Genomic DNA, 27,949 nt, shown 5'->3' with positions numbered 1-27,949 from the left:
AGAAAATGGCAAAAACGTCTCTGCCCTGTTTTACTTAGCCAGTGAGGTAGAGTTCAGTGCATTTTGATGAGAAGAAAATTAGCTAGCATTCATTGTCTACAAACTCTATACTGTCAGAAGTATTTCTACTTTTTTTCTGGTTGAGAATATTTTTATTCTTAGTGTTAGCTTACTTTGCTAATTCATAGTTAATTGTGATTTTTATCGATTAACATTCAAGACTTCCTCTGTTCAAGCTTACCCTATAAAGTGTTATCAGGGCAATTTATAATTAGTAGTATTAACATTCATATTAAATGCATTACTGAACTCTGCCAAGACAAGAAATATAGACCAGGATTTATCAAAGTGCAAATGATAAAGGAAAATGGTTTGTTTCCATCTTTCTAAATGCTGAATAGCTTGAAAGTATTACTTCTGTAGGACTTGTGTTGAATAACATATGACACAGCAAAATGCCTCATGTCACATGCTTTTAATCACTGTAATAACAAGACATAATAAAATTAAGTATTTCTTGTAAAGATTGGGAATGGTGTATAGTGAAGTTCTTTTTCCCCTCCATGTAATTCAATTAATATTTAACTAAGATGCTATCATTTAAGTCTTACAAGTTTGGAATTGAAAATTTTTACTTGTAATATAAGTATGAAATAATGACTCTGGGTTTCTCTTCAGAAATCTTATGTGTTCAGATTAGTATTATCCTTTATAAAGTAACTCACTTGTAAGCTATATACATTTATTCTAGTGATCAAATCATTTTTAAATCGTATCCTTTTATGATTTCATTCAGATCCTCCTTTATGAGCAATAGAAGAAGAGAACAGAACAGATTAAAATAGAAGAATAGAACAAGTTGAATTACTACATGGTCACAGCTTAGGGTATTGATCAGTGAGTCTTACCTAACTTTATCTGCTCTGATGAATCACCTTATTCATTGCAGCTGATTCCGAGTAATTGTTGGCAAATTTTAGATATCAGAGGATATTAATTCCATTTGTTGGATAAATGTTTATTGAGTGCTCACTGTTTTCCTGGCACTATTGGTACTGGGGTTATAACAGTGAATATAACAACTACTGTTGAGAAATTTAAATAACTGTGTCATTTCTGAATGCATTTTTTTTCATAAAGGGAGTTCCAGAAACTTTTTAGAAACACTAGAATTATTAGAATACAGCTCTGACCTCACAGAAACATACATTCATGCTATATTATGAGAAGGGATTCTACTAGACTATAAATAAGAAAGGAAAATGAAATAGCTAATTGAGTGATTGGTATTTATAAGGTCAACTCATGAAACATAAACCAGATTTAATATCCTTAAATAGATTTTATTGGCCATGCTCCTTCCTTAAAGGTCACTGGAAGAACTTAATACCTTTTTATTAAAAATAAAATGGGAACAGTTGAATGGCCTTTTCACATCTTATTTGGATTAGTTGAAGAGGCAAGTTTTACTTCATTTTTAAGAAGTTGTGCTATTTTATATTTGCCACTTCATATTTTACATTTAAAATACGTTTCTTACCCAACTTGCCATGGAGAAACATAGACTTAAGAAGTTGAGGGTTCAGATGAACTGTGATCATAAATTGGAGTTAAGTAAGGAAAAGTATACATATATGTATATATACATGTACATATAATTTTGGAGCAATCTGTTGTTTGAAGCAGAAAATGAAAACAGGGATTAAGGGCTCTTAACTCTTCTTAGCCAAGCATTTTTATGAGGTTTCATGGTATAGGACAAAGAGCACACATATAGTTTGTCTTTAGAGAACCCCGTGGTCAAATTTAGACTGCCATTTAATAACTTCTTTGTGCTTCAATTTAATGCCAACCTCCTTCCTTTGTCAGGAAGATGAAATGGGACAATGTATTTAAAGTATCTGGTACAATGCAAAGTAGTATGCATGCAAAATTTCCCTTTCTCATTTTAAGAATTTATACAGTAAAGAAAATCATGGTTTAAGTTTAGTTTTTTTGTTTTGGAAGGAGATGTTGGTGATCTTGAAGATGCTCAAAGTGCTGAGTCATGTATAGTGTATTTGAACCTTTTAACTATAAAAGTTATTGGGTATCCATTCTAAAGTTAGTAAGGTAAATTTTTCAACTTGTCTAATCATGAAAGTCTGAAGAGGTGGAACTAGATGATTAAATCAAGTTGGATGGGAGCAGCAGGAGATAGCATAGCCTGTGAGAATATTGTAAACTGGTCATCAGAAGTTTCCTGAAAACAAACTTTTTAGGAAAACTATTTTTGTCAGCTTCTCTCCATGTTTTCCCTTTTCTTACCAAACTTTCACTGCTATTTACTACGTACTAGATATGGTCCCTGTTGTAGATCGGCTTCCAGTGTAGTATAGCACATTTATCAACTAGTGAAAATAAAATGTATTGTCATAAGCAAGAACAGTACTTAAGGTAATTTACAGAGTGCTGTAAGAATGCAGAATATGGAACAATTAACTCTGCCTGTGGAATTGAAGAAGGCCTCCCCCAATCATGTGGGTCACAGAGTTCAATTAAATAAACATTTGGATTGTGAACCTCCTAGTATAAGCATTAGGGATACAAAGGTGAGAATGTATTAGAATAATTTGTCCCTTCTATAGTAGTATCCTTCTAGTTTTTATCAGTGGAGGAGTAAAAGGGAATTTTAAGATGAAGAACTTATCATCCCAAGTTAATGATTTAATTTAAATTTCAAAGTTGCTTGAAAATACGTTGTATCATAATATAGATGATAAACATATAATTATTATACTCTGGGAAACCTTGATATCTTAACACCTCAGAAATTAATGTTTTAATAATTAACTGATAAACCGCAGATGTGGTTTGCATATATTTTGTATGTTCATATACAAGGCTATCTCTTTGCTTTTCCATGCCTTCCTGGTCTGTACCCTTCCTGCCCTCCTCACCTTCTCTATATGCAACTATAAGGACTATCCAAACCTCATGAAACTGTGGGGCTTTTTGACCCTCTACAATGCAAGGGCTTCAGATTCTTCTTAGTTCCTGATCATTTTGTTGGAGAATATGTTAGCTCAGGGATTTTGGTTATTCAACTGCTTCTTCGTACATACTTTCTTATTAGTTTATTAGCCTCTGCACTTAACAGTTTTCAAAAACTTAGGCTTAAGAGACTAACGCTTTCAGAGATTTTCCTGACTGAAAAATCACAGTTCTTAATGTCCTATGTCTATAAAATTAGCTGTTTACCATTAGCTCAGGCAGAAGATTCTAAAGTTGCAGTCTTTAGAACTGGTGAATCTCACCCTGCTCCATTCCCAAAGTTAGAGAATCATGAATAAAACGCAGACAGAAGATACTGGTTGATTCTTTCCTTGGGCTAAGATTCTACTTTCACATTTTTTGTGTATTTCTCTGCTAGAACCCAAGACCTATAGAAAAATGAAAGGGTGCAGCATACTTTATGTTTTAACTTTGTGTCAATATGCATCATTGAGTGCTACGTACAGTACTTAAAAAAAAAATCAATATATGTTGCTCCAGGCAATTGCGAATTTTAGAGACATTAATGTAGCTGCACATGAAGCTGATTATTGTTTAAGCTGTTTGTAAATATCATATGTCCATGATGGGTTTGAAATCTTGCATATAAGTAGATCAAATGCTACATTATTAGATATTAGAGTTTTTATATAGCTTTTGAAAATTAAGTTGTATTATTTCAAGAGGAAATTGTCTATTTGAATCCCATAGTTTGAGATGGTCTCTTTATAATTTAGGACAAATGGATCTTTCTATTGAATATTTTGTAACCTAAAAAAAAAAAATTTTACCAATTTGATCTTTTTAAAATGAATGGAATTTACTACTTACTTTAAAAACGGTTTAGAAAACAAATTCCCAATGGATAAAATAGCTAAGTGGGAAACTTTATTTTTTTAACATTATAAAAAACTTAGAAGAAAATTGCAGTAACTATATGTATAACCTTGGGGTTATCAAAAACCATTTTATTTATTATTTTTAAATAAATTTATATATTTATTTGTGGCTGCTTTGGGTCTTTTTTGCTGCGCGTGGACTTTCTCTAGTTGCGGTGAGCAGGGGCCACTCTTCATTGTGGTGCGTGGGCTTCTCATTGCGATGGCTTCTCTTGTTGTGGGCCCCAGACTGCACAGGCTTCAGTAGTTGTGGCATGTGGGCTCAGTAGTTGTTGCTCGTGGGCTCTAGAGCGCAGGCTCAGGAGTTGTGGCACACAGGGTTAGTTGCTCCGCGGCATGTGGGATCTTTCCGGACCAAGCCCCTATCAAAAACCTTTTTATGTGGCATTTATGTTCGTAAAATTGCTATGGCCAGTATGCTAGTCTAAAGCCAAGTTATTTGAAATCTCTTTATGTTTAGGGGAAGTAAGGTAAAGATCTACACATTCAGATGTTAAGTACTCAAGAATGTGGCCCCTCTGGGGACTTCCTTGGTGGCGCAGTGGTTGAGAGTCCGGCTGCCGACGCAGGGGACAGGGGTTTGTGCCCCTGTCCGGGAAGATCCCACATATCGCGGAGTGGCTGGGCCCGTGAGCCATGGCTGCTGAGCCTGCGCGTCCGAAGCCTGTGCTCCACAACGGGAGAGGCCACAACAGTGAGAGGCCCGCGTACTGCAAAAAAAAATAATAGTAATAATTCAATACTACTTCTTTTCGTGACATTACTGAATGCAGAGTTGGGAAGATATGTATTGTAACATGCTATTACATAGTATTTCCAATGTACAGATATATAGGTATAAATAAACTCAAAAGTATATATAATAGTAGAATGTAGTAAAATAGGAAGTGATGAGGCTTGATTATTTATTACCATTGTTTTTAATAATTAGTTGTAATTTAATTTGCAGTTATGGCTGTGTTTCACAACCAGTCCCAAAATTCCTGACAATTTCACAGTTGACTCTCTCCAGCCAGTTCTAACTGATTCTAGCACACTCCTGGTTATATCTATGTATATCTGTGTTTTGCAGTATTGTTTGTGATGGTAAAAATAGGGAGCAAATTATATACCCACTGATGGGGGGCTAGTGGAATAAGTTGTAGTATAGCAAAAGAAAGAGCCATCACTTTTAGTGATTTCCCTGTGTGTTGTTAAATGAGAGGAGCTAAATGCAAGCACAGGTCTGTCATGATCCCATTTTTATAAAACGAGCAAGGGCAGACTCTTCTCTCATTCTTGCCTATATGTTTGATTATATAAACATGGAAAATGTGTGGTTATGAGTACAGAAGAGGGCAAGAGAATGAGGTAAGGAAAAAAAGGACTTACGTCCATGAGAAAAACAATATGTATGTTATGATCCTATATGTGGTAAATTTTATGTGTTTATGTGATATATACACACTAAAAAAACATACACATTAAAAAGTGTACGCATTAAAAAATATATACACAGTAAAACATGCCTGAAAAGAATGCACCAAAATGTTAATGTACCAAATGTACCAAAACGTACCAAAATGTTAATGATACCTTTTTTAGGGTGATAGAATGTTATCTTTTTTTTTTAATCTGGAAAGAAATTAATTGAGGGAGAGAATTAAAATCCTATGGTCCTTTCTACGGATTTAAATTTATAATAAAATTATCCTGTGAAAGGGCATACTAGGGTCAGTGTGTCAATAAAATTTACCCTTTAGTGATATAATTTCTTCACCTAAACCTTCATGTGTATCACTTCAAAAAAAATCTTAGTATATAGTATCTTGTTTCATGAGACATGTGTATAAGTTTTAGAACTGTATTAGGAACTTCCCTGATGACGCAGAAGTTAAGAATCTGCCTGCCAATGCAGGGGACACGGGTTCGAGCTCTGGTCTGGGAAGGTCCCACATGCCACGGAACAACGAAGCCCCTGTGCCACAACTACTGAGCCTGCGCTCTATAGAGCACGCGAGCCACAACTATTGAGCCCGTTTGCCACAACTACTGAAGCCCACGTGCCTAGAGCCTGTGCTTTGCAACAAAAGAAGCCACCACAAAGAGAAGTGCGCGCTGCAACAAAGAGGAGTACCCGCTCGCCACAACTAGAGAAAGCCCGCGCACATCAACAAAGACCAAATGCAGCCAAAAATAAAATAAATTAAAAATAAATTTAAAAAAATAACTATATTAAGTATGTGTGCATATATGTATATATATTTATGACTTAACATCTTCCTGGAGTTGAGTTGTTACCTTCATATTTAGATGGCAATTCATTATTTGAAATTGCTAGTAAGTTTAGAGATTGCAATGCAGGAGTTCCCTGTTCTCTGAGCCCCACAGGGGGATTAAATTTTCCTGTCCTTTGTCTTTTAAGGAACTCACCACTCTACCTTGTTATTCATATATATATATATATATATATAAAATATAATCTTATTCAAAACCTTACCTTTCTTCCTAATCTGTAGGCCTTGGTAGCCTGCTAGATGTATGGTCCAGAGTCTTATGCATTCACTGTATATATTAACTGAATGAATAAATAATGATATTTATCTTAGTCCACCACCATGCATGGAAAAATGGTAAAGCTACTTTAGGGATCATCAAAGTCTTGATTAATAATATTTTTGTATGTATTAAAGAGCTTTGAATCATGTACAGTAAGATGCCCAAATAATACACTTCTGATGTTTTGGTTTGCTGATCAGTTTCCCGCCTTGAATTTCCTCATGGGTCATCTATTTCATGCTTTTAACAGTTACTATTTAACTATCAGTGCTGTTTTGTGATTTCTTAAGAGCCTCTCCATAACACTCAGAAACCTTCTGGGTTTATAGTGCAAAATTCAGAAAGCTTATACCTTTGTTAAGTTTATCTCTTTCTATAATACTGTTTATGTCTCACAGAGCAGCTCATTCTTTAGTCTTTGTTAGTAAATAGCACTTTCTTCCTTCATGATAAAGCTGTAATATTTCTCTTCAAGTAACAACTTCTGCTTCATCTTCTTTGTCACTGTTATCTGTTTGATGTAATGTGTTCTGAAATGAAGACGTAGACTGTATTTTTCTAATACAAAGTGAATTGTCAGGTAAGAAATCAGGTTGACATGTTTAAACTCATTTTACAAACTTGATAACTGATAAGTTTTATTTTACTTTGTGGTGTTTAGATATAGGCAAAATTCAAATGAGAAAAACATGGAAAGGAGAAATTTATATTTTAAAAATTCATTTCATTTTGAATTCTAAACATTATTAGAGTTTTCTGTTATTTTGCATCTTTGTCTTTGGGAACTTGTACTCCATTGTTGATTTCTTTCTCCTCCACGTTTGTATTGGTATTGATGCTTTTCAGATGTTTAATTCTTGTTTAAAATGTTTCCATTATTGCTTTTCCTTTCTAAGTAATTTAATTTTATGCAGTTACTTTAGAAGCAATCTAGTGGTGATCACTGAAGTGTTGACATTTATCTAGCCAAGCTGTTCTTAATTTACCTTGGGCTTTCTTTGAAGATATAGGAAGGTGTAAGAAAACATAGATTCTCAGTGAATTAGCTGATTTTACTTTTACACTTTTCTGCTTTGTTTTGAACATCTTTTAGCTCTTGCTGAATGGGTATTTATTTTCTTGAAAAGTCTGGTTTCCCATTTATTTATTGTTGCTTCTAAGAAACTCCATGGGTGATTTTATTGAAAAACATTAGATGACAGAATCATTTTAGTCTTTTGGGGGAGGTAAGGGGCACCTTAAATGTAATAGTACTTTTAAAGGAAGTATTTTTTTCACTCTAAGAACCCTGATACAGTGTCATTAAAATAATCTTTCAAAATAAATTCACCTACTATTATAATGCAAGTAGATTTCAGTTTTGCATATTCTATTTCAATCTTTATCCATATGCACATGTATTATTTATCTAATTGTAATGAAAATGTATATGCAACATTTGGTGATTTTATTTTTCTCATATAAAGCAAAATCTTAGCTCTACGAATAGCGCTCTAAATAAAAACAAATCATTTCACCACAGAATAAATTAAAACAAGTCTAAATAAAATATAAGTAAAAGCAAATCATTCCACAATCATTCCACCCCAGCAAACATGTCCCCTTTAGTCTTTGTATATCCATATGCACAATTTAAAACGTGATGATTTGTACCTGATTTTATTTTATTAATTATGGCTGAATTTCACCGAGAGTGTATAGACCCCCCAGAGCTTATCACCTAACATGCAAGCATTCCTTCCCAGCTGCCAGGCTGCCCATATACTGCCAATATACTTAAACCTACCCAGAGCTAATTGAATGCAGAGAGGCAGAAGGCATGTGTGGACCCTTGCCTCCTTTGCAGTCCTGATGCTTTCCTCTCTGTGTTGGTAGTCCTCTCCATACTTCACTATGGGGGCCATTCTCGTTGGTGTCATTGTGAAGACTTTTTTAGAAAAATCTCTTCACTCAGAGCAAGTCAATTCATATTCCCTGTTTTCATCCATAAGTCATCTCTCTTTCTAACAGAAGATAATGGGACTATTGCCTGAATGTGTAGATCTTTACCTTACTTCCCCTAAACATTAAGAGATTTCAAATAACTTGGCTTTAAACTAGCATACTGGCCATAGCAATTTTACGAACATAAATGCTTTAATTTTCTTTAAAAACTGATTCTTAATGCCTTCCAACACGACCCCCCGCCCTGGTAAGTTATAGGTTCACTCTTGTGCTATGTTGTTAGACTATATGACGTGGCTTACCTGAGTCCCAGGGTGGATTAATTGTGACTTTGAGATGTTTATAATTTCTGAGTGCTTTTAACAAGAATGAGAGTCAGTACTTATTCTGATGGCTGAAGGGCCAGATGTCTTCCTTTCAGTCAGCAGTTGAGAAAGTGCACTAGTCAAGTGAACAATTTTCTGTATCCATTTTGTGGCAGATTATCATGATTAACGTGAATTTTGTAGCTTTTGAGCAGTGTATTCTGCTAACACCTTGCTGTAGTTTCCATGGCTGAAAAGTAGAAATGGTTTCTGCTTATAGTCTAGATAATAAGGCAAGTATTATCTACCTAGGAGAAAGTGGAGGCTTCAGGCTTTCAGTATGAAAACTATCTGAATATTCATGAAGTGGATGACTTTGGAACATGTACAGTATCTTTTTCCTTGAGGTTTCGGGGGTATGATTGTTTGACAGAAAACTGCCTGATAATGCATGAGGATAAGGAATACAGTTTGGATTTCAGGGCATGTAAGTAGATATATTGATATTTCTCAGAAGGAACTGAAATTATTGAGCTACTGGACTACCACAGGAGTATTAGTGATATTTGAGATGTTAGAACCAGTATACACGAGTTAGTTGGCTTGACTGCTGGGAGTGAGGAGGGGGATAGCTCATAACATTTAGAAATACTACAAGTGCTTTCTTCTTTTTCCTTTTCCCACCCCAAATTTGACAAGTAGTGAAATGTGATAGTTCACTATAAAAATGAAAATTAGATTGCTAAGTAGAGCTTCTTCATTTGTTTAGAAGTTTCTTTGTTTATCTGGATGAAAATGATTGAATTCGATGGGTTTTCATTTTTCTTTCAGGCTCAGTTTATGAACCTCTTAAAAGCATTAATCTTCTGAGACCTGATAATGAAACTCTGTGGGATAAATTGGATCACTATTACAGAATTGGTAAGCAAAACCTGAGGAAAACATGTCCTTAGGTAGCTATGCCTTAGTTATATTATATATATATTATATGGATGATGTTCTCTCATTTGGATGTTGGTGTAGTTTCAGTGCTTAGACAGCTACATATTCCAATTACATATGATATGGGGACTATGGAAGGAATCTGACAAGTCATATCTGTCCCCTGAATCATTTTGAAACTGTCACCAGTGTCCTCTGTGTCCTTTTAGCCTTCCTAAATATTACCAGATTTGAGAACTAGAGGCTGTCTCTTGAATAATTCTTACACAAAGATTTTTTTTTTTGCTTATTTACCTATACATGGTTCCTATGTAGTCCTGAACCTTTTATATCCATTTCTAATTCATTGAGATTCAAAAGGTAATCTCAGGTTACTGTTACTGATATCAGGTCCCTGTTTTTTTGGTTGCTGTTTTGTTTTTGTCAGGATCAACCTGACAAATTTTGTTACTTAATGTGAGCAAGCAACTTTGAGATATGTATGTATTTAGGGGGCTCCTCTTTGTTCATCAGACCGTAAGTTGGAAATGCCTATTAATTTTTTTTGTCAGTTTGCTTCTTGTGCCATTTATGTGGCCTAGTATGTCAAATATAAAATTGGATTTATTTATCTCACTAAGGAGAAGGATTTTTTTGTGTCAGCATCGTGTAAAACCTTATTTCAACTTATTTTGGTCAAGATTCTGGTATATATTCTTATGTTGCCTACTTATTATTTTTGTAGCCATAACTAGCTAAAGAGATTAAACTGCCTTTTAAAAGAAATGTCAGATTTTTACTTTGGACTATGAGGATCGGTTTTTTACTCTGTGAAAAATAATAAATACCCTGGTATTCTGAAAGAAATGATAATGTCAGTTTAGTCTGAAAAAAGAAAAAGAAATTTAAGTCTTTAATCTCTGTGATGGACCAGAGTACTTTAGACCTTTGAAAAACTGTCCTAAAGTAGTTGACATATGCCAGTCTAGATTAGAGTAACTTAATTTATTTGGGGGAAAAACATTACTCATCCATTTATAGTTAGACAGGAATAAAATAGCTTTTAGGAAATGTAATTTTAGTGTGTTTATTTTTCTATTTTAGGACTGTTTTATATAAGGTAGTAGAGTTTGCTTTCTGTATCTGCAGATGCAGAACCTGCAGATAAGGAGGGCCTACTGTATTAGCCATTTTAGATAAGGGACTTGAGTGTCTGAGGATTTTCGCATGCATGGTGGGTCCTGGAACCATCCCTGTGCATACTGACGGACAACTGGAAAACGCTGATTTCAGACTTCTTTGACTTAAGTTGAATGTTCACAAAATAATTATTTGCTTGCTGTTTTCATGTCATATAAAGATGGGATTCAGTTTTTAAATGTTAAACATATCACTAATATAGTATGTAAAATGAATACATTGCTCTTCAGGTACGAATTAGTCATCAGTGAAAAACAGGATTCTGGCCTGTTTAGGGTTGAGTTAGCTTTGGATTTAGCAAATGTATACAACTCTTTGTTGTATATTTGCTTTATTTTTCCCTATTGAACTTATTTTTGAAAATATACTTAGTTTTTTGGTTAATCTTTTTTTTTTCTGTATCTGATGTTGCCTTATAACACTTACTGACATAAAGAAGGATGTGCTAAAGGCTTTTTAAATGCCAGTTAGCTGAGTTCTTTCCTCAAAAGTGGAAAGACCCCTTCATGCAGGGTGGATCCCTACTTAGGCTGCAGTTACTTACCTGGAGTTGTTTCTACATCTTCAAAAGTTTTATACTACAGCTAAGTTTAGAAACAACAAAATTGTAGGATGAGGAAACCAAGGAAGTTTAAGACCTTCAGCTCAAGGGAAATGGATGGCTTTACAATTCGTTCTTTTTCTTGTTTTCAATTTCAGTCAAGTCAACATTGCTGCTGTATCAAAGTCCAACCACAGGTCTCTTTCCCACAAAAACATGTGGTGATGATCAGAAGGCCAAGATCCATGACAGTCTATACTGCGCTGCTGGGGCCTGGGCTTTGGCTCTTGCATACAGGTAAGCTGGTGTGTCTTTTACTAGTAACTCCAAGTCTAGGTAATAGGGTTTTGTAGCCCCAAGACAAATTGGGCAGCTGGCTCTGCTGCTGAGTCACTGTGTTACCTGCAACTGCTCACATCTCCTTTTAGGACTCTAAACCTTTCAGTTTTCCTAAGGATTTACATGAGACAAGTTCTAACATTTTATGAGTTTGTGACCAAAATTTCTCATCTCTAGGTTTGTAAATCATCATTAGTCTTTTACAGAATGAATTGCCCATTCTCGTTGAGTTGATTGGTTTCAATCACAGAGGAAATTGATGATGATTGAATTTTACAGATGATAAAACTAGGGCCTAGAGTAGTTTAATAGATTTGTTCAAAATTGCACAACTAGTTAATGACAGAGCCAGGGCCAGGACTCTTCTCCTTCCCTCTCCCAGTTTAGTGTTTTTCTTACTATACTTCTTTGGGGTATCACTTAATAATCTGGTTGTCAGTCAAATAATTATTTCATAAAGTAAAAGAAAAATAAATCTTTTCACAATACAAAAGTTCTCCTTACTTCATTTATTTCATTATATATGGAAAGCATCTGTTGTGGGTCCTGACACATAGTCAATAGTGATACTTTAACCGTTACAAAAATGAGGTTTCTGAATATTAATTTTCTGAAGGTGATACATGCATGTACTTCTTTTTTTGTTTGTTTGTTTTGTTTTTTAACATCTTTATTGGGGTATAATTGCTTTACAATGGTGTGTTAGTTTCTGCTTTATAACAAAGTGAATCAGTTATACATATACATATGTTCCCATATCTCTTCCCTCTTGCGTCTCTCTCTTCCCTCTTGCGTCTCCCTCCTCCCACCCTCCCTATCCCACCCCTCCAGGCTGTCACAAAGCACCGAGCCAATATCCCTGTGCCATGCGGCTGCTTCCCACTAGCTATCTATCTTACTACGTTTGTTAGTGTGTATATGTCCATGACTCTCTCTCGCCCCGTCACTGTTCACCCTTCCCCCTCCCCATAACCTCAAGTCCGTTCTCTAGGAGGTCTGCGTCTTTATTCCTGCCTTACCCCTAGGTTCTTCATGACATTTTTTTTTCTTAAATTCCATATATATGTGTTAGCATACGGTATTTGTCTTTTTCTTTCTGACTTACTTCACTGTGTATGACAGACTCTAGGTCTATCCACCTCATTACAAATAGCTCAATTTCGTTTCTTTTTATGGCTGAGTAATATTCCATTGTATATATGTGCCACATCTTCTTTATCCATTCATCCGATGTTGGGCACTTAGGTTGTTTCCATCTCCGGGCTATTGTAAATAGAGCTTTTGGGAGGTCTGAGGTCTTCTGCCAGCGTTCAGTAGGTGTTCTGTAGGAGTTGTTCCACGTGTAGATGTATTTCTGGTGTATCTGTGGGGAGGAAGGTAATCTCCGCGTCTTACTCTTCCGCCATCTTCCTGCTCTCTCCACATGCATGTACTTCTGATTTGAAAACTGTATCTTTCACATGAACATGATTTCTCTGTCTTAAATCATTGATGTGTTGCACTTGTAAAGAAAATCAAATAGTGAGATAATATAAAGGCAGTCACCTTCAGCACTTGTTTGCTAATGTCACTACCAGCGTTTTTTACCATATTCTATGTAAGCACAATGTAGCTTCATTAAATGTCTAGCAACTACTAGTCTTAGGACCAGTAGCACCTTAATCAAGTAGTCAAGCCAGTAATGGGACAGACTGACTTTAGGTGCCTCCTGATGTGGCACATTACCCATATTGACTTCTTACCAAAATGTGTAAATGGCTCTATCTGTAAATAAACAATCAGACAAAGCCAGATTGTGACTACTTGTAGGACAACTTGCCTGAGCTCTTAAAAAATGTAATAATCATAGAAGATTAGAAAATAGGTGTGAAGATGGCTAGATTATGAGAACTACATGCAATGCGTGAACCTTGATTGAATCACACATTAAAAAAAGTGTAAAGTATATTTGGGGGATAGTTGGATTCTATTTGATATACACTATATATTAGACATTATAGTATCAATTCATTGGGTATGATAATGATATTATGGTTATGTAGGAGAATGTCCTTGTTTTTAGGAGATACTTCTGAAATACGTGTGGGTAATGATATTCAAATGCTGCAGAAAATAAATTAGAGGATGCAAGCTAATTTTAGCAACTGGTGAATCCAGGTGAAGAGTAATTGTAGCATTCTTTTAGCTTTTCTATAGATTTGAAATTTTTGTAAATAAAATGTTGGGGGAAAATTGCTTAAAAAAAAACAAGAGTACTGGCCTTTTCCCAGGAGGCTTCAAACATCTGATAGAGAATTTAAAATCTTTTCTTTGCTGGGGACACTATCTATGTACTAACTCCCTGGATAATTTATCTTCTTACATAGTTAAAGTAGCAGATTTTTTGTTTTACTAGCAAGCAAAATGTGTTCTATTTGGATAAATGCAAGGGTACTTACCACAAAATTACTATGAAGCCCTTTTTACTTTCACAATATTATGTTGTGATAGTTTGTTTAGAGAATCCCCATGTTGTAAAATTAGTAGAATTTTGTTTCCAGTTCTACTTTTAAATGCTAATGAAATCATATAGATTATATTAGGTAGAATTCCTCAAAAATTAAGCTATCAGTATTTTCTCGTCATGAATTTATATCAATCTCTTATTGGTAATGAATGCATAATATAAAGTTATTAATTTTTGAAAATGGAAGTAATTTGAGTTTTCTAATTGTATTAGTTTTCAATCAGTCTTGTCAAAAATCTCTTGAAACCTCACTTCTGTTTGAATTTGTGTGTGTGTGCATGTGTACTGAGGACTTGAAAGGATTATTTTATGCACATTTATATTTCATATACATTAGGAGTATAATTTGATGTTATTTAATTAAATAATTGGATAAAGTCAAGAGACAATGAAGTAACTTATTTGCAAAAATATACTTTGAAATAGTTTTCCTTAAATGTAATATTACAGTTTCACTTTGTAATTTTGTTTTATTTTAGAGGAGAGAAGAAATACTAACTAAAATGTTTGACTTTTTAAAATGTCATTTACATATAAAGTTGTAGTCCTGAATATGTCATTGTTTAAAATTATATTATACTATATCTATATTATACTATGTATAATTATATTACATTACATTATATTACATTATAATTATATGTGAATATAATTATAATTAATATAAATAAAATTTTATATAATTATAACCATTATAATTATTTTATTTTATAAATAATTATATTGATTTACATGGTTTAGGTTAAAACTGTTCCTGAACCTAGTCAATTATACAAAATCTGTTAAAAGAAAGTTGAACCTAAACTTTATGCCATACTAAAAAGTATCATGTAGGGTTTTCGCATTTTTTGTTCTTTCTAATATAACTTCTAGAAAAAAACATGACTTTAAATTAGGGTTTAAATATGGAATTTAGTTTACTTTTTATATTTGAGAAGAGTAAGTAATTTTTTTAAAAAGAGTATTGACTTGAAGAAGTACTTTCAGACTGTTTAAATATGCATATATTAGAAATACAAAAACTCAAGGCAGACAGGATACCTTGTAGAACTGTCTAAGGGAGAGAGAGGATGCCTTCATGCAAGAAGTTAGCCAGTTCCCTCCCTTGTCAGATTTATTGCTATTTTAGGAACTGAATATAACAGGTGACCCTAGCTTAGTGCTAGTAAACAGTCAAGTCACGTGACCAAACAGTATTCTTATTTTTTTTTCCTTGAAGTTTGGCTGTGTGGAAATAATGCACCAATGATAGGATTCAAGTGTTTAGTTTCTTCACTAGTTATATATTTATAAGTATGGAATTCTGGTTCAGATATAAACTCAAGACTTCATATTGTAGAAATACCTGATCAACATCTCCACATAGCTTGTGATCAATATATTGACTAAAGTTAAATATAAAGTTATTTATCTGTTTTTTAAAATTAAAAGTATTATTGAGATCATATTAAAACTTGAATGTGCATCCACAGAGCTGGCTAAAGAGAGTAGAATATTGCCAGTTCCTCGTAGAAAATAGAGGAATTATTTTGGATCACTAGGTTCATTTTAACTCTTAGGAAAGGCAATAGATATATACTAATTGCCTAAATGTTTTTACTCAAATGCAACTGTTCTTTTATTTTCTAAGTCAGAAGAGAAATATTCTTCTGGTTACCACTATTATTTGCAGAACAAAGGAGAAGCTCGAAAGCTTCATTGAAATAGGATTCCTTATTGCGGCTAAATTATTCTGGAATATTTTAGTCGTGGTTTAATGAATGTGGAAATTAGGGGCAGATAATTATTTTAAAGGCAGTTTTAGAAAAACTTGACTTTTTTTTTCCCCTGAATTATTTCTTTGTTTTATGGTGAGGTGGGAATTATATATAGAACATTTCTTTGAGCTCATTATACTCCAGATGTGCTGTTTCCTTCATTTATCAGTGCCCCATCCACTGTTATCCGTGCCATAATTTGCTTCTATTAACACTTGGCTCTGACATCAGGGTGAAAATAGATCACAGAGCAGAATCATACTAGTTTTACTTTATCGCCTGCATATGAAAGGGGGAATGATGTTCTAATGACAAATAACTTACTCTTTACTGACATTCACTGTACCATGTTAAAATGATCATCCTTCTTTCCATTACTGGTATGTGAGATCTGTAATTGAAAGAGGAGGTAATTATAGTATACTTTTTTTTTTTTTAATGAAAAAAAAGAATATTCATTTATTTTTAATGACTTATTAGAACAAATACCTATAGATATCATTATATATATGATATATAAATTAATTATACAATATATCATGTATTAATTATTAAAACATACTCTGGTAAATATTATATATTCAATATGAAACAGGAGGAAAGGGGGCAGGGCACAACCTTTAAAAGAATTACATAGCCCGAGGACACAACATAAACTGATTAGAACAAAATAGGTCCAAGATGGCGGACGAGTCTACTTCCACTAGACCTTGAGCCTCAGTATACACTCATTGTAACACATCAGCAAGCTAAGCGACACACCCACAGGTGCCACGACAGTTCCAAGGATGACCATAAAGGTCAAAAAGTGGGCGGTGGCTCAATTCCTAGAAATCCCCACCCCTTCCCCAAAATAGCTGGAATACTCCTCCCACTCATCAGCGTATGAAATTACTCACCCCTATAAAACTAACAACCCCATACCCTGGTGCTGCCCTCGCCTTCTTTTTTTTTTTTTTTTATTTTTTTATTTTTTTTTATAGGTATACCTGGATTTAATTCTCACTTCTACCGCTTGGTAGCTGGATAGCCTTAGGCAAGTTTCATACCTCCCTGAAATTCACTTAATTCAGTCTGTAAAATGGCATAATAACTTATTATAGCATCCTTTTAGGAATTTTAAATCAGTTCTTGAAATAAAAGTACACTATAGACAAGTATGGATTCCTCAATAGATGTTTGACCTTTCATTTCTCCAGTATCCCACCCGCATCAAATAAAGAAAAATACTTTTTAAAATTTACGAATATTTCATTGTTGTAAAGTTAAAGCCATAAAAATAATCAAATGGCCTACTATCATACCGTTAGAAGAAAAAAAAAAGGTGTTCATGAGAGTTCCATATTAGAATACAAGTTTTCCTTAGGCACCTGTTTATGTATGCTATTCTGCTCTTTGCAATAAATAATTAAATTTAAAAGACTTAATTCCTCACTTTTAAGACCTTATTAGTTTACAAATTACATATTGACCTATGCTAAATTTTATACCGACCCATGCTAATGAATTCAGTACAGAAAACAAAAAACACTGCACTCAAGCAAACTACATATATATATATATATATATATATATAACTTATATGAGAATTGCTACTCCAGCTTTCTTTTGGTTTCCATTTGCATGAAATACCTTTTTCCATCCCCTTACTTTCAGTCTGTATGTGTCTCTAGGTCTGAAGTGGGTCTCTTGTAGACAGCAAATATATGGGTCTTGTTTTTGTATCCATTCAGCCAATCTGTGTCTTTTGGTGGGAGCATTTAGTCCATTTACATTTAAGGTAATTATCGCTATGTGTGTTCCCATTCCCATTTTCTTAATTGTTTGGGGTTTGTTATTGTAGGTCTTTTCCTTCTTTTGTGTTTCTTGCCTAGAGAAGTTCCTTTAGCAGTTGTTGTAGAGCTGGTTTGGTGGTGCTGAACTCTCTCAGCTTTTGCTTGTCTGTAAAGGTTTTAATTTCTCCATCAAATCTGAATGAGATCCTTGCTGGGTAGAGTATTCTTGGTTGCAGGTTTTTCTCCTTCAACACTTTCAATATGTCCTGCCACTCCCTTCTGGCTTGCAGAGTTTCTGCTGAAAGATCAGCTGTTAACCTTATGGGGATTCCCTTGTGTGTTATTTGTTGTTTTTCCCTTGCTGCTTTTAATATGTTTTCTTTGTATTTAATTTTTGACAGTTTGATTAATATGTGTCTTGGCGTATTTCTCCTTGGATTTATCCTGTATGGGACTCTCTGTGCTTCCTGGACTTGATTAACTATTTCCTTTCCCATATTAGGGAAGTTTTCAACTATAATCTCTTCAAATATTTTCTCAGTCCCTTTCTTTTTCTCTTCTTCTTCTGGAACCCCTATAATTCGAATGTTGGTGCGTTTAATGTTGTCCCAGAGGTCTCTGAGACTGTCCTCAGTTCTTTTCATTCTTTTTTCTTTATTCTGCTCTGCAGTAGTTATTTCCACTATTTTATCTTCCAGGTCACTTATCCGTTCTTCTGCCTCAGTTATTCTGCTATTGATCCCATCTAGAGTACTTTTAATTTCATTTATTGTGTTGTTCATCGTTGCCTGTTTCATCTTTAGTTCTTCTAGGTCCTTGTTAACTGATTCTTGCATTTTGTCCATTCTATTGTCCATTCTATCTCCAAGATTTCGGATCAACCTTACTATCATTATTCTGAATTCTTTTTCCGGTAGACTGCCTATTTCCTCTTCATTTGTTAGGTCTGGTGGGTTTTTATCTTGCTCCTTCATCTGCTGTGTGTTTTTCTGTCTTTTCATTTTGCTTATCTTACTGTGTTTGTGGTCTCCTTTTTTGCAGGCTGAAGGTTCGTAGTTCCTGTTGTTTTTTGTGTCTGTCCCCAGTGGCTAAGGTTGGTTCAGTGGGTTGTGTCGGCTTCCTGGTGGAGGGTACTAGTGCCTGTGTTCTGGTGGATGAGGCTGGATCTTGTCTTTGTGGTGGGCAGGTCCACGTCTGGTGGTGTGTTTTGGGGTGTCTGTAGACTTATTATGATTTTGGGCAGCCTCTCTGCTAATGGGTGGGGTTGTGTTCCTGTCTTGCTAGTTGTTTGGCATAGGATGTCCAGCACTGTAGCTTGCTGGTCGTTGAGTGAAGCTGGGTGCTGGCGTTGAGATGGAGATCTCTCGGAGATTTTTGCTGTTTGATATTATGTGCAGCTGGGAGGCCTCTTGTGGACCAGTGTCCTGAAGTTGGCTCTCCCACCTCAGAGGCACAGCACTGACTCCTGGCTGCAGCACCAAGAGCCTTTCATCCACAGGGCTCCTTAATTTGGGATGATTGGTTGACTATTCAGGTATTCCACAGATGCAGGGTATATCAAGTTGATTGTGGAGCTTTAATCCGCTGCTTCTGAGGCTGCTGGGAGAGATTTCCCTTTCTCTTCTTTGTTCTCACAGCTCCCAGGGGCTCAGCTTTGGATTTGGCCCCGCCTGTGCGTGTAGGTCGCCGGAGGGCGTCTGTTCTTTGCTCAGACAGGACGGGGTTAAAGGAGCCGCTGATTCGGAGGCTCTGGCTCACTCAGGCCGGGGGGTAGGGAGGGTCACGGAGTGTGGGGCGGGCCTGCAGCGGCAGAGGCCTTGCAGCCTGAGGCGCGCCGTGCGATCTCCCGGGCGAGTTGTCCCTGGATCCCGGGACCCTGGCAGTGGCGGGCTGCACAGGCTCCCCGGAAGGGCGTGTGGCTAGTGACCTGTGTTCGCACACAGGCCTCCTGGTGTCGGCAGCAGCGGCCTTAGCGTCTCATGTCTGTCTCTGGGCTCCGCACTTTTAGCCGCGGCTCGCGCCCGTCCCTGGAGCTCTCTCAAGCAGCGTTCTTAATCCCCTCTCCTCGTGTACCAGGAAACAAAGAGGGACGTAAAAGTCTCTTGCCTCTTCGGCAGGTCCAGACTTTTCCCCGGACTCTCTCCCGGCTAGCCGCGGTGCACTAACGCCCTGCAGGCTGTGTTCACGCTGCCAACCTCAGTCCTGTCCCGGCGCTCCGACAAAAGCCGGAGCCTCAGCTCCCAGTCCCTCCCGCCCTGGCGGGCGAGCAGAAAAGCCTCTCGGCTGGTGAGTTCCGGTCGGCCCGATCCTCTGCGCTGGAATCTGTCCGCTTTGCCCTCCGCACCCCTGTTGCTGTGCTCTCCTCCGCGGCTCCCAAGCTCCCCCACTCCGCCTCCCGAAGTCTCCACCCGCGAAGGGGCTTCCTAGTGTGTGGACACTTTTCCTCCTTCACAGCTCTCTCCCGCTGGTGCAGGACCCGTCCCTATCCTTTTGTCTCTGTTTAGTTTTTTCTTTTGCCCTAACCAGGTACGTGGGGGGTTCCTTGCCTTTTGGGAGGTCTGAGGTCTTCTGCCAGCGTTCAGTAGGTGCTCCGTAGGAGTTGTTCCACGCGTAGATGTATTTCTGGTGTATCTGTGGGGAGGAAGGTGATCTCCGCGTCTTACTCTTCCGCCATCTTCCCGGAAGTCCTATAGTATACTTTTAAATAAGGAGACAGGTGATGTTTTTTATCAGGTGAGGATGATGGCCAGATATTTTAGTTAAGATTTAGTAAAACAATGAATAAACTACTTCTATTATTTTCATTGGTGGGTAACTCTCATTCCTCTTTTTTGAAGGCCACTGATCAATAATAAAGGAACTTAAAGACAGAAGGAACTTAAAGACAGAAGGACATCTCAACCTAGTTTAATAGTTAGGTGTTAGCTGTTTTTTTTTCTTTTTAAAAACAAGAGATGTAAACTATGGTCAATTGATTTTAAACTAAGACCTAAGGATATAAAACTTTATGCCCAAATGCATCATGTATCATACTGGATGCATGTTTTAGCTGAAGGCATTCCTGACTGAAGTGCCCGGCTGGCATTATTAAACACATGGCAGAACAAAGAAGACATGTGTCTACCTTAATCTACACTTCATTGAATCCAAGTGGCCATTGCATAACCTAAAGGGATTGATATTTAAAATTGCCTCTACTTTGTAACAATGAATTTAAAAAATCTTTTGGTGGATTTTTCCAATATAGAAATATCCTTTAAAGTTTCAGCCAAGTCAGTGTTGAAAATATTATATACTATTTTTAAAGCAATTGGCTTACTTCCTTAAAAGAAGGAGAAATTTGTGCAAGTTTCATCATGGGACATTTTTTTTTTCCCAGCATTTCTACATCTGCTGGGAAATTGCAGTTTCACTGTTACAGAATTAGTAGATGTTGCCAGAACATAGGATTAACTAGCTAGATAGTTAAATACTTAATTATCAAAAGCTGTGCTTCCTTTTCAAATGCATTTTCAATTTGCCTCATGAGTTATCTCTCTCACCCAGGCGCATTGATGATGACAAGGGAAGGACCCATGAACTGGAGCACTCGGCTATAAAATGCATGAGAGGAATTCTCTACTGCTATATGCGTCAGGCCGATAAGGTAAAAACACTATAGTGTGGGCTGAAATTCTCACATCATTCTGAGGCATTAATTTAACCAATATAGCAATAGCATCTTCTGAAGAAGAACGTACTTTCAAAAGGTAAAGCCACGTCCTAGGGCAGTCTAGATAGGTTAAAACAGCTCTGCCTTCCCAGCCCAGGGTTTTGAAATACTGAAATTGAAGAAATACCTTAAGCAAGATTGATTGAGAACTGTTATCTGGGCTTGAATTTGTTTGTATTTTGCATCTGGTGTTTGCTTGATAAATACTCAGTTTCTTAGGAACCTCACGATATCCATAATTCTAACCAATATTGTATTACTTAAGAAAATCCTTATCAAAATTCCTTTTGGACATGTGAGTACTCTGGCTTAAGTGAACTTTAGTTTAAGGCTATAACAACTTCATTCATTTACATGTAAAGAGGGCAGGAATTATAGGCTTAGAAAACAGCAAACTTTACAGGGTTATTTTGGAAATTAAAGAAATAATATGCATAATAAAACTTTTTAAACTGTAAAGCTCTATACAAATATAATGTGATATTCCCCCTACTTACATACACCTCTGTGTTTCCAGGTCCTAATATAGTAAGCATCCATATATTGAATATTTACATCAGTGCGTCATGGTTTCCCAAGACCACTCTCAGGTTTGAGGATTCATTAGCAAAGATGCACTTCAGTAATTAATGCAGGCAATTTTGATCACTTAATGTTTTGTATATCTCTATCATATGAATACTATATTGTTTTTGTGATAGCACATTTTTTTAAGCCCTGTATCTGAAGTCAAAATGAAAAAAAAAAAAACAACTTATATTCTGTCACCAGAAAATGGCAACCAAACAATGTTAGTTTGCAGAGAAAGTAAATTTATTCACAGCTGATAATAAGAGATATATGAAAAACCTGTAATCTGTCTACTGAGATTTAACTTTGCAAATCATTATTATAAAGGTTTTTCAATGTGTGAAATAAAGTATTATGTCATATTGACATATTTGAATTAAACTTGTATGTCATATAGATTGAAGTAAGTGTGATTTAAGTTATTTTTTCTTATGTGAGAAGTTTACTGTTTATTTCACATTTATCATTTCATGAATGCTTTATGTCTATGAATTCAACTTTTCTCCCAAGGAAACATTGTGAGAGCCATGAATTTCGTATGTTTGCTAACCAGGCTGACGGACTTAAATTATAATTGTTTATCAAAAGGAAGAAAATGATGTACTATAAATTTTTTTCTTTGTGGCTTGTTTAACCAATTGTTAATGTCCTTTTCTAAATATTATTCAACTTTCCTAACCAGTATTCACAATTATGTTTTCTTTTGAATACACTTGAATGTGACTTAAGCTGTCTTGAATTCCTTAAATTACAAAGGATTATCATTTTTTGCCTTATGTAGGTATGATGGTAGACCATTAAAATAAGTGTGAGTTGTAAGAAGGTGTAGGTCACATTAGGATTAGGTATTTCTGCGTACTACAAAATGTAGGGTTTTATAAATTTTAAAACATTTTCATTGTTATAATCTTTCTTGAGTCCCATAACCTTTAGAGTAGGCATGGAGGATATTACTGTAATCCACATACGACTCAGTTGGAATGAACCATGCACCCAGCTCAGTGTGTCCCACCATACCTTCACCTCTTATTGGTGCTCACCATTTCCTTAATGACTCCATAGCAGTAGAGACTGTTACCATATTTTTATTTTTTAATTGCATTTTATTTATTTATTTTTGAATTTTTTTTTTATGCAGCAGGTTCTTACTAGTTGTCTATTTTATACATATTAGTGTATATATGTCAATCTCAATCTCCCAATTCATCCCACCACCCCCACCCCCAGTTACCATATTTTTAAATATGAAATTATATCTTTTGGCCTTCACTTAAAACTGAAGTAAAACATATTTGTAGTGTTCAAGTGCTCTTTAACCTTAAGGCTCATCTTCTGAAGTAAAATCATGACTTCGAAAGTTTAAGGCTCTCCACTTTTGTTGCTTCTCATTGTAAAGCATGCTTCCTGACATATTTTCTAATAATACTACCTAAAGGAGATATTTTAACTTATTATGAATTTGAGTGAATAGAGTTTTCCTTGATTTGAAGAATGTAGAGCAATCTGATTTCTATTATTGGCTTGCTGCTTGTATTAATTTCTACTTATTAACATTAGGACGTTTTTTACCTTTAAATGTTCATATACCTATTTTTATTAACACTTCTTAAGGAGAAGCATTCAGATTTCAAAATTGATTTAGTCTGCAGTTAGTAGTTCAGCAGGCAGGGATTTGCTTTACAATAGGCTATGAATGTTGCTGTCTCTATCTCCTTCAAAAATTTATTTAAAATGCTACCAAGTAGTTTCTAATTCATGAGAAATCATTAAACTTTTATAAAGTTTATTTTTCCAGGATTCCCTTATGAGATGATTTTTCCCACCTAAGTGCATATTTTAAGTCTATAAATTAAAAATGGATGACAGCATACTCAGTACCTTTTCCTGAATGATAAACTACTTATTCACAATGATTAAAGTTTTCAGGAAAAGTCTAAATAAAATACAAGAATAAAAAACATTATTCTAGATTTTTTTAATCTAGAAAATTTTACTTTGATTATTCTTTATTTTTACTTGCCAAATGCCAGATATCATACAATACTAATTGATGTCCTCTTGATTTTGACTGCTTTCAAGAGTACTTTTTGTCTATATTTTACATACAGTATGCCCCATTAATTGTCAAAGCTTATAGAGTTTGGGTCTTTTATTTTTTCTGAAATTTTAAATTATTTGTCTTTAACAGCTTTAAGACTCAAAGCATAATTATATAATTCCCCACTTGAGCATCTTTAATCATTTAGTAATTGCTTTTCCCCTGACACAGTGATTGAATGAATATAAATTCTCATGCTGGGTACTTGTGTGTCTTGAAGACAAATGACAAACACTGCCTTGTCAACTGCAGCAATCACTTTATTAAACTAAGAAAACCTTATCCATCTAGATCCTTATCAAGTGGGCAAAATGTATTTTGTTTTAATTTAACCACATTTTTGTCTATGAGCCCAGAATAATGTTCAACACTTTGAGATAATAGTCATGGTACTGTGAAAGTAGTGACCACATTGATTTCTATTTGTGTAGTCTAAGACAGGAGTCCCCAGCCCCTGGCCCGTGGATGGGTACCGGTCTGCAGCCTGTTAGGAACTGGGCGGTACAGTAGGAGGTGAGCAGCGGGCGAGCGATTGAAGCTTCATCTGCCGCTCCCCATCAGTCTCATTACCACCTGAACCATCAACCCCCCACACCCCCACCAGTGGATCAGTGGAAAAATTGTCTTCCATGAAACCGGTCCCTGGTTGGGGACTGCTGGTCTAAGACTATTGCCAGCAGTTTCAGATACTGAGAAGGGGTAGCCTTCTCACCTTCTCTGAGTTACACTGGATAGCTTGGTCACTACATAGATAGAGGGTGTACATCCCTACCTTTACCCTCACTCTCTCATTTCTGATTATCTTTTGATAGGTCCTGACTTTCATTTTGCAGGGCTCTTGGGGGTGCAAAGGTGTGTTAACTCTCTAGCACAGTACTGTCAAATAAATTTTCTGTGATGATCTAAATGTTCTCTGTTACTGTGTTGAACAGTTACAGAAGTCACTAGTCATATGTGGCTGTTGAATACTTGATATGGGGCCAGTGTAACTGAAGGACTGAATTTCTAAATTTTATATAATTGTAATTTAATTTAATTAGTCACATGTAGCTAGTGGCTACCATATTGGATAGTGTGACTTCTAGAAGCTTGTAAGATAGTGGGAGATACAGACAACTAATGAAAATAAAAGACTGGAGAAACAATTGAGTGATAAGCACCCTGATGTAGGAGTCCAAAGGAAGGAATTTTAGTTGGGGTTCAGAAGGGACTTTATAAAAGAAGGTTTTGTGGGGTTTTTTTTGAGATAAGACTTTAAGGATGGAGAAGAAATTTGAAGGTAGAGAAGAGAATATGGTTCTATGTGGTTCCTTAGCCAAGTGAAACAAGACAAGATCATGAACACCCAGATACCATCAAATAGAGAAGAAAGTCATTGCCTTACATAGAGCTATGCGTTATTCTATTCATTGTTCCTATTCATCTCATACTTCCAGGAACTAGTACTTGGCATACTTGGCATATAACTGGTCAGTAAATGTTTGCCGAATTGAATTAATATCTGTTTGTTCTTGGAGTTTGTCTTTTTGTCATTTAGTAATTACTTAGTATTCTAAAATGGTTAAATTTTTCGTTTGGTTAATAAGTAAAGGTATGGCCTGTATTTGCTTGGAATTGGTGCCTTAGAAATGAGAGTATGTGTGGCAAAAGAAATGAAAACACGTTGACAAGAGCATGGGTTACAATTTGTGATCCTTGGAGAAAGAAAAAGCATTTGAAGTTTTGAACACTTACTGAATTAGAATGTCGCCTGAAGCACTCTTTCACTGAGTGTCATGTAAGCATTTCCAAATAGCAGTACAGTGGGATACAATCCCTGAAATCCTGTCCAACAGAGTAAACCGTTATTTGACTCTAAAATAAGATGCAAAACATTACAAAAGCCAATGCTACTATATTAACAAGCTCCCTGTTACACTTGAGTTGCTATGTTTGTGAAATATCAATTAAGTATTTAACAATCGTGTTAACTGTTAAATTACTAGTTATGAGTTGTCTGTGTTTTGTTTCTTTAGAAAAAGTAATAACATTTCTGCTTTTTTCTATCCTCTGTCTATAAGCTGTTGCTTTCCCCATTAAAAAATGTCTTGAAAAATAATTTATAATCTCTGATCTTGGATAAAAATGTGAATTAGTAGCATTATTCAAATTTTATATTTGATTCTAGGTCCAGCAGTTTAAGCAGGATCCACGCCCGACAACATGCCTTCACTCTGTTTTCAACGTACATACAGGAGATGAGATTCTCTCCTATGAGGAATATGGTCATCTTCAGGTAAAAAGAGAAGATTACAAATTTTCTTCTCCATTTATACTCTACATCATAGAAGATTTGAGGCTATTTACAATTTTTAAAAAGTAGATTTCATAAATTGTTCAAAACAGTAGTAGAAAATCAACCACGAAATGAAGAAATCCCACCAGGACTGAATTAGGTATTGTGATTGAACATTAAATTTGACTGTGTTATTGGTCCAAAAGCAAAAAGGGCAGGTGGATAGATTATAATATTATTACTATCTAGAAGAAGGAATCCTACAGCTCTTTCAGTGACAAAAGCTTGTTCTTATTACCAAATTTAGAGGAATTTCAATATTTAGGAACTAGGGAATAAAAGACAATTAGCAGTAATATAACAGCAAATCAGAAGTTTTTGTTACATGACAGTTCATTTTTAATATATCAACCTTCAATAACGTTAAAAACATACCACTAAAATGTAATTCCAAAGGCATTTCTGGAGTCTATAAATTTTATCTTACATACTATATTAAATTTTGTATATAAATGTTATATGCTAAGAATACAGCATAAGACTGTTTTGTTTTCACTTTTTCTCTCACATCTGTGTACTCCTTTTAGCAGGACATCCTATTGCCTTGTTTCTAGGATACAAATATTATATATGCTGTTTATCTTTAATGGATTTTCTTCCTGTTCATCATTTGGTTCTGTAGTCTTTAGGATTGAATACTTATTCATATATTCCTTACTAAAATAAGAGTGTCTCCTTTGTATAGTTCCTCTCTCTCTAGAGATCTGAAATGTCTTACTTAAGTATGACTCCTCCAAACACAGAAAGTTGTGTCCCCATTTCTAGGCAGCAGAAACTCTTACACTTATTTGTAACCTGTTCCTTGGAGTTTTAGTGTTACATGAATATGTAGCTGCTCAACCTTCTCCTTGTAATTATCACCTAATTAGGTTTTCTGTACCTTTTGCTTTGACGAATATGTTTACTATTGACATAGGGTTTTCAGAAGATAGTGGCTCACTTATTTTTGCAGCTCAGAATTTAAGCTCAGTGCCTGGCACATGGTAGCTTTCAAATAAATGCTGGTCAACCTGTTATTTGGTAGTCCCTGTACAATTTACCACTTACTGTTATTTTCTCACAGAAGCCTCCTGAAATTCAGAGCAGTGAGCTCTTTGAGGTGTTTTTGTAAGTGGCTGTCAATAGTAATGAAATTTCTTTGAGGTCATTTCTGACAGGCCAGTGTCAGTGCTCTAAGAAAATATTTGGGTGACCTTGGCAATGGGATGAAACTCTTCCCTACTGTGATCTGAGAAAAGTCCCTCAAGAGTTGATGTTGACCTAAAATACCTAAAAACTGGAATACTCTGTCTTTTTATGTGGCCCACTTGGACCTTGACAAGACCCCCGACACACACTGGACTTTGAGTACTGGGAAATCAGGAGATGTTCACAATAGTCCTGGTTCCTGAGAGAGCTACCCCCACTGGTAGGCCCTGGCAGCACAGGGCTGCTTTGTCCAAGGCATCTAGGGCACAAATAATTTTCTGCCCCAAC

The 27,949-nt window shown here is 35.6% G+C and overlaps 1 protein-coding gene across 6 annotated transcripts in view; it reads left to right on the top strand.

Annotated features, from left to right (window-relative positions):
* PHKB (phosphorylase kinase regulatory subunit beta) overlaps positions 1-27,949 on the top strand; it is a 216,641-nt gene that overhangs the window by 33,066 nt on the left and 155,626 nt on the right. For 4 of the 6 annotated variants that reach the window (XM_004264871.3, XM_033418877.2, XM_004264872.4 and 1 more), the window contains 4 exons: positions 9,551-9,640; positions 11,540-11,678; positions 21,305-21,404; positions 26,306-26,413. In XM_004264871.3, coding sequence (XP_004264919.1) covers positions 9,551-9,640; positions 11,540-11,678; positions 21,305-21,404; positions 26,306-26,413 — 437 coding nt within the window. Of the gene's footprint in view, positions 1-9,151; positions 9,207-9,550; positions 9,641-10,789; positions 10,875-11,539; positions 11,679-21,304; positions 21,405-26,305; positions 26,414-27,949 lie in introns of those variants that run through there. The other 2 variants (XM_033418880.2, XM_033418879.1) reach the window with 2 other exon arrangements.

The sequence above is a fragment of the Orcinus orca genome, chromosome 20 (assembly GCF_937001465.1).
Source record: "Orcinus orca chromosome 20, mOrcOrc1.1, whole genome shotgun sequence".
NCBI classification, from domain to species: Eukaryota; Metazoa; Chordata; class Mammalia; order Artiodactyla; family Delphinidae; genus Orcinus; species Orcinus orca.
This window is presented reverse-complemented; position numbering and strand designations above follow the sequence as displayed.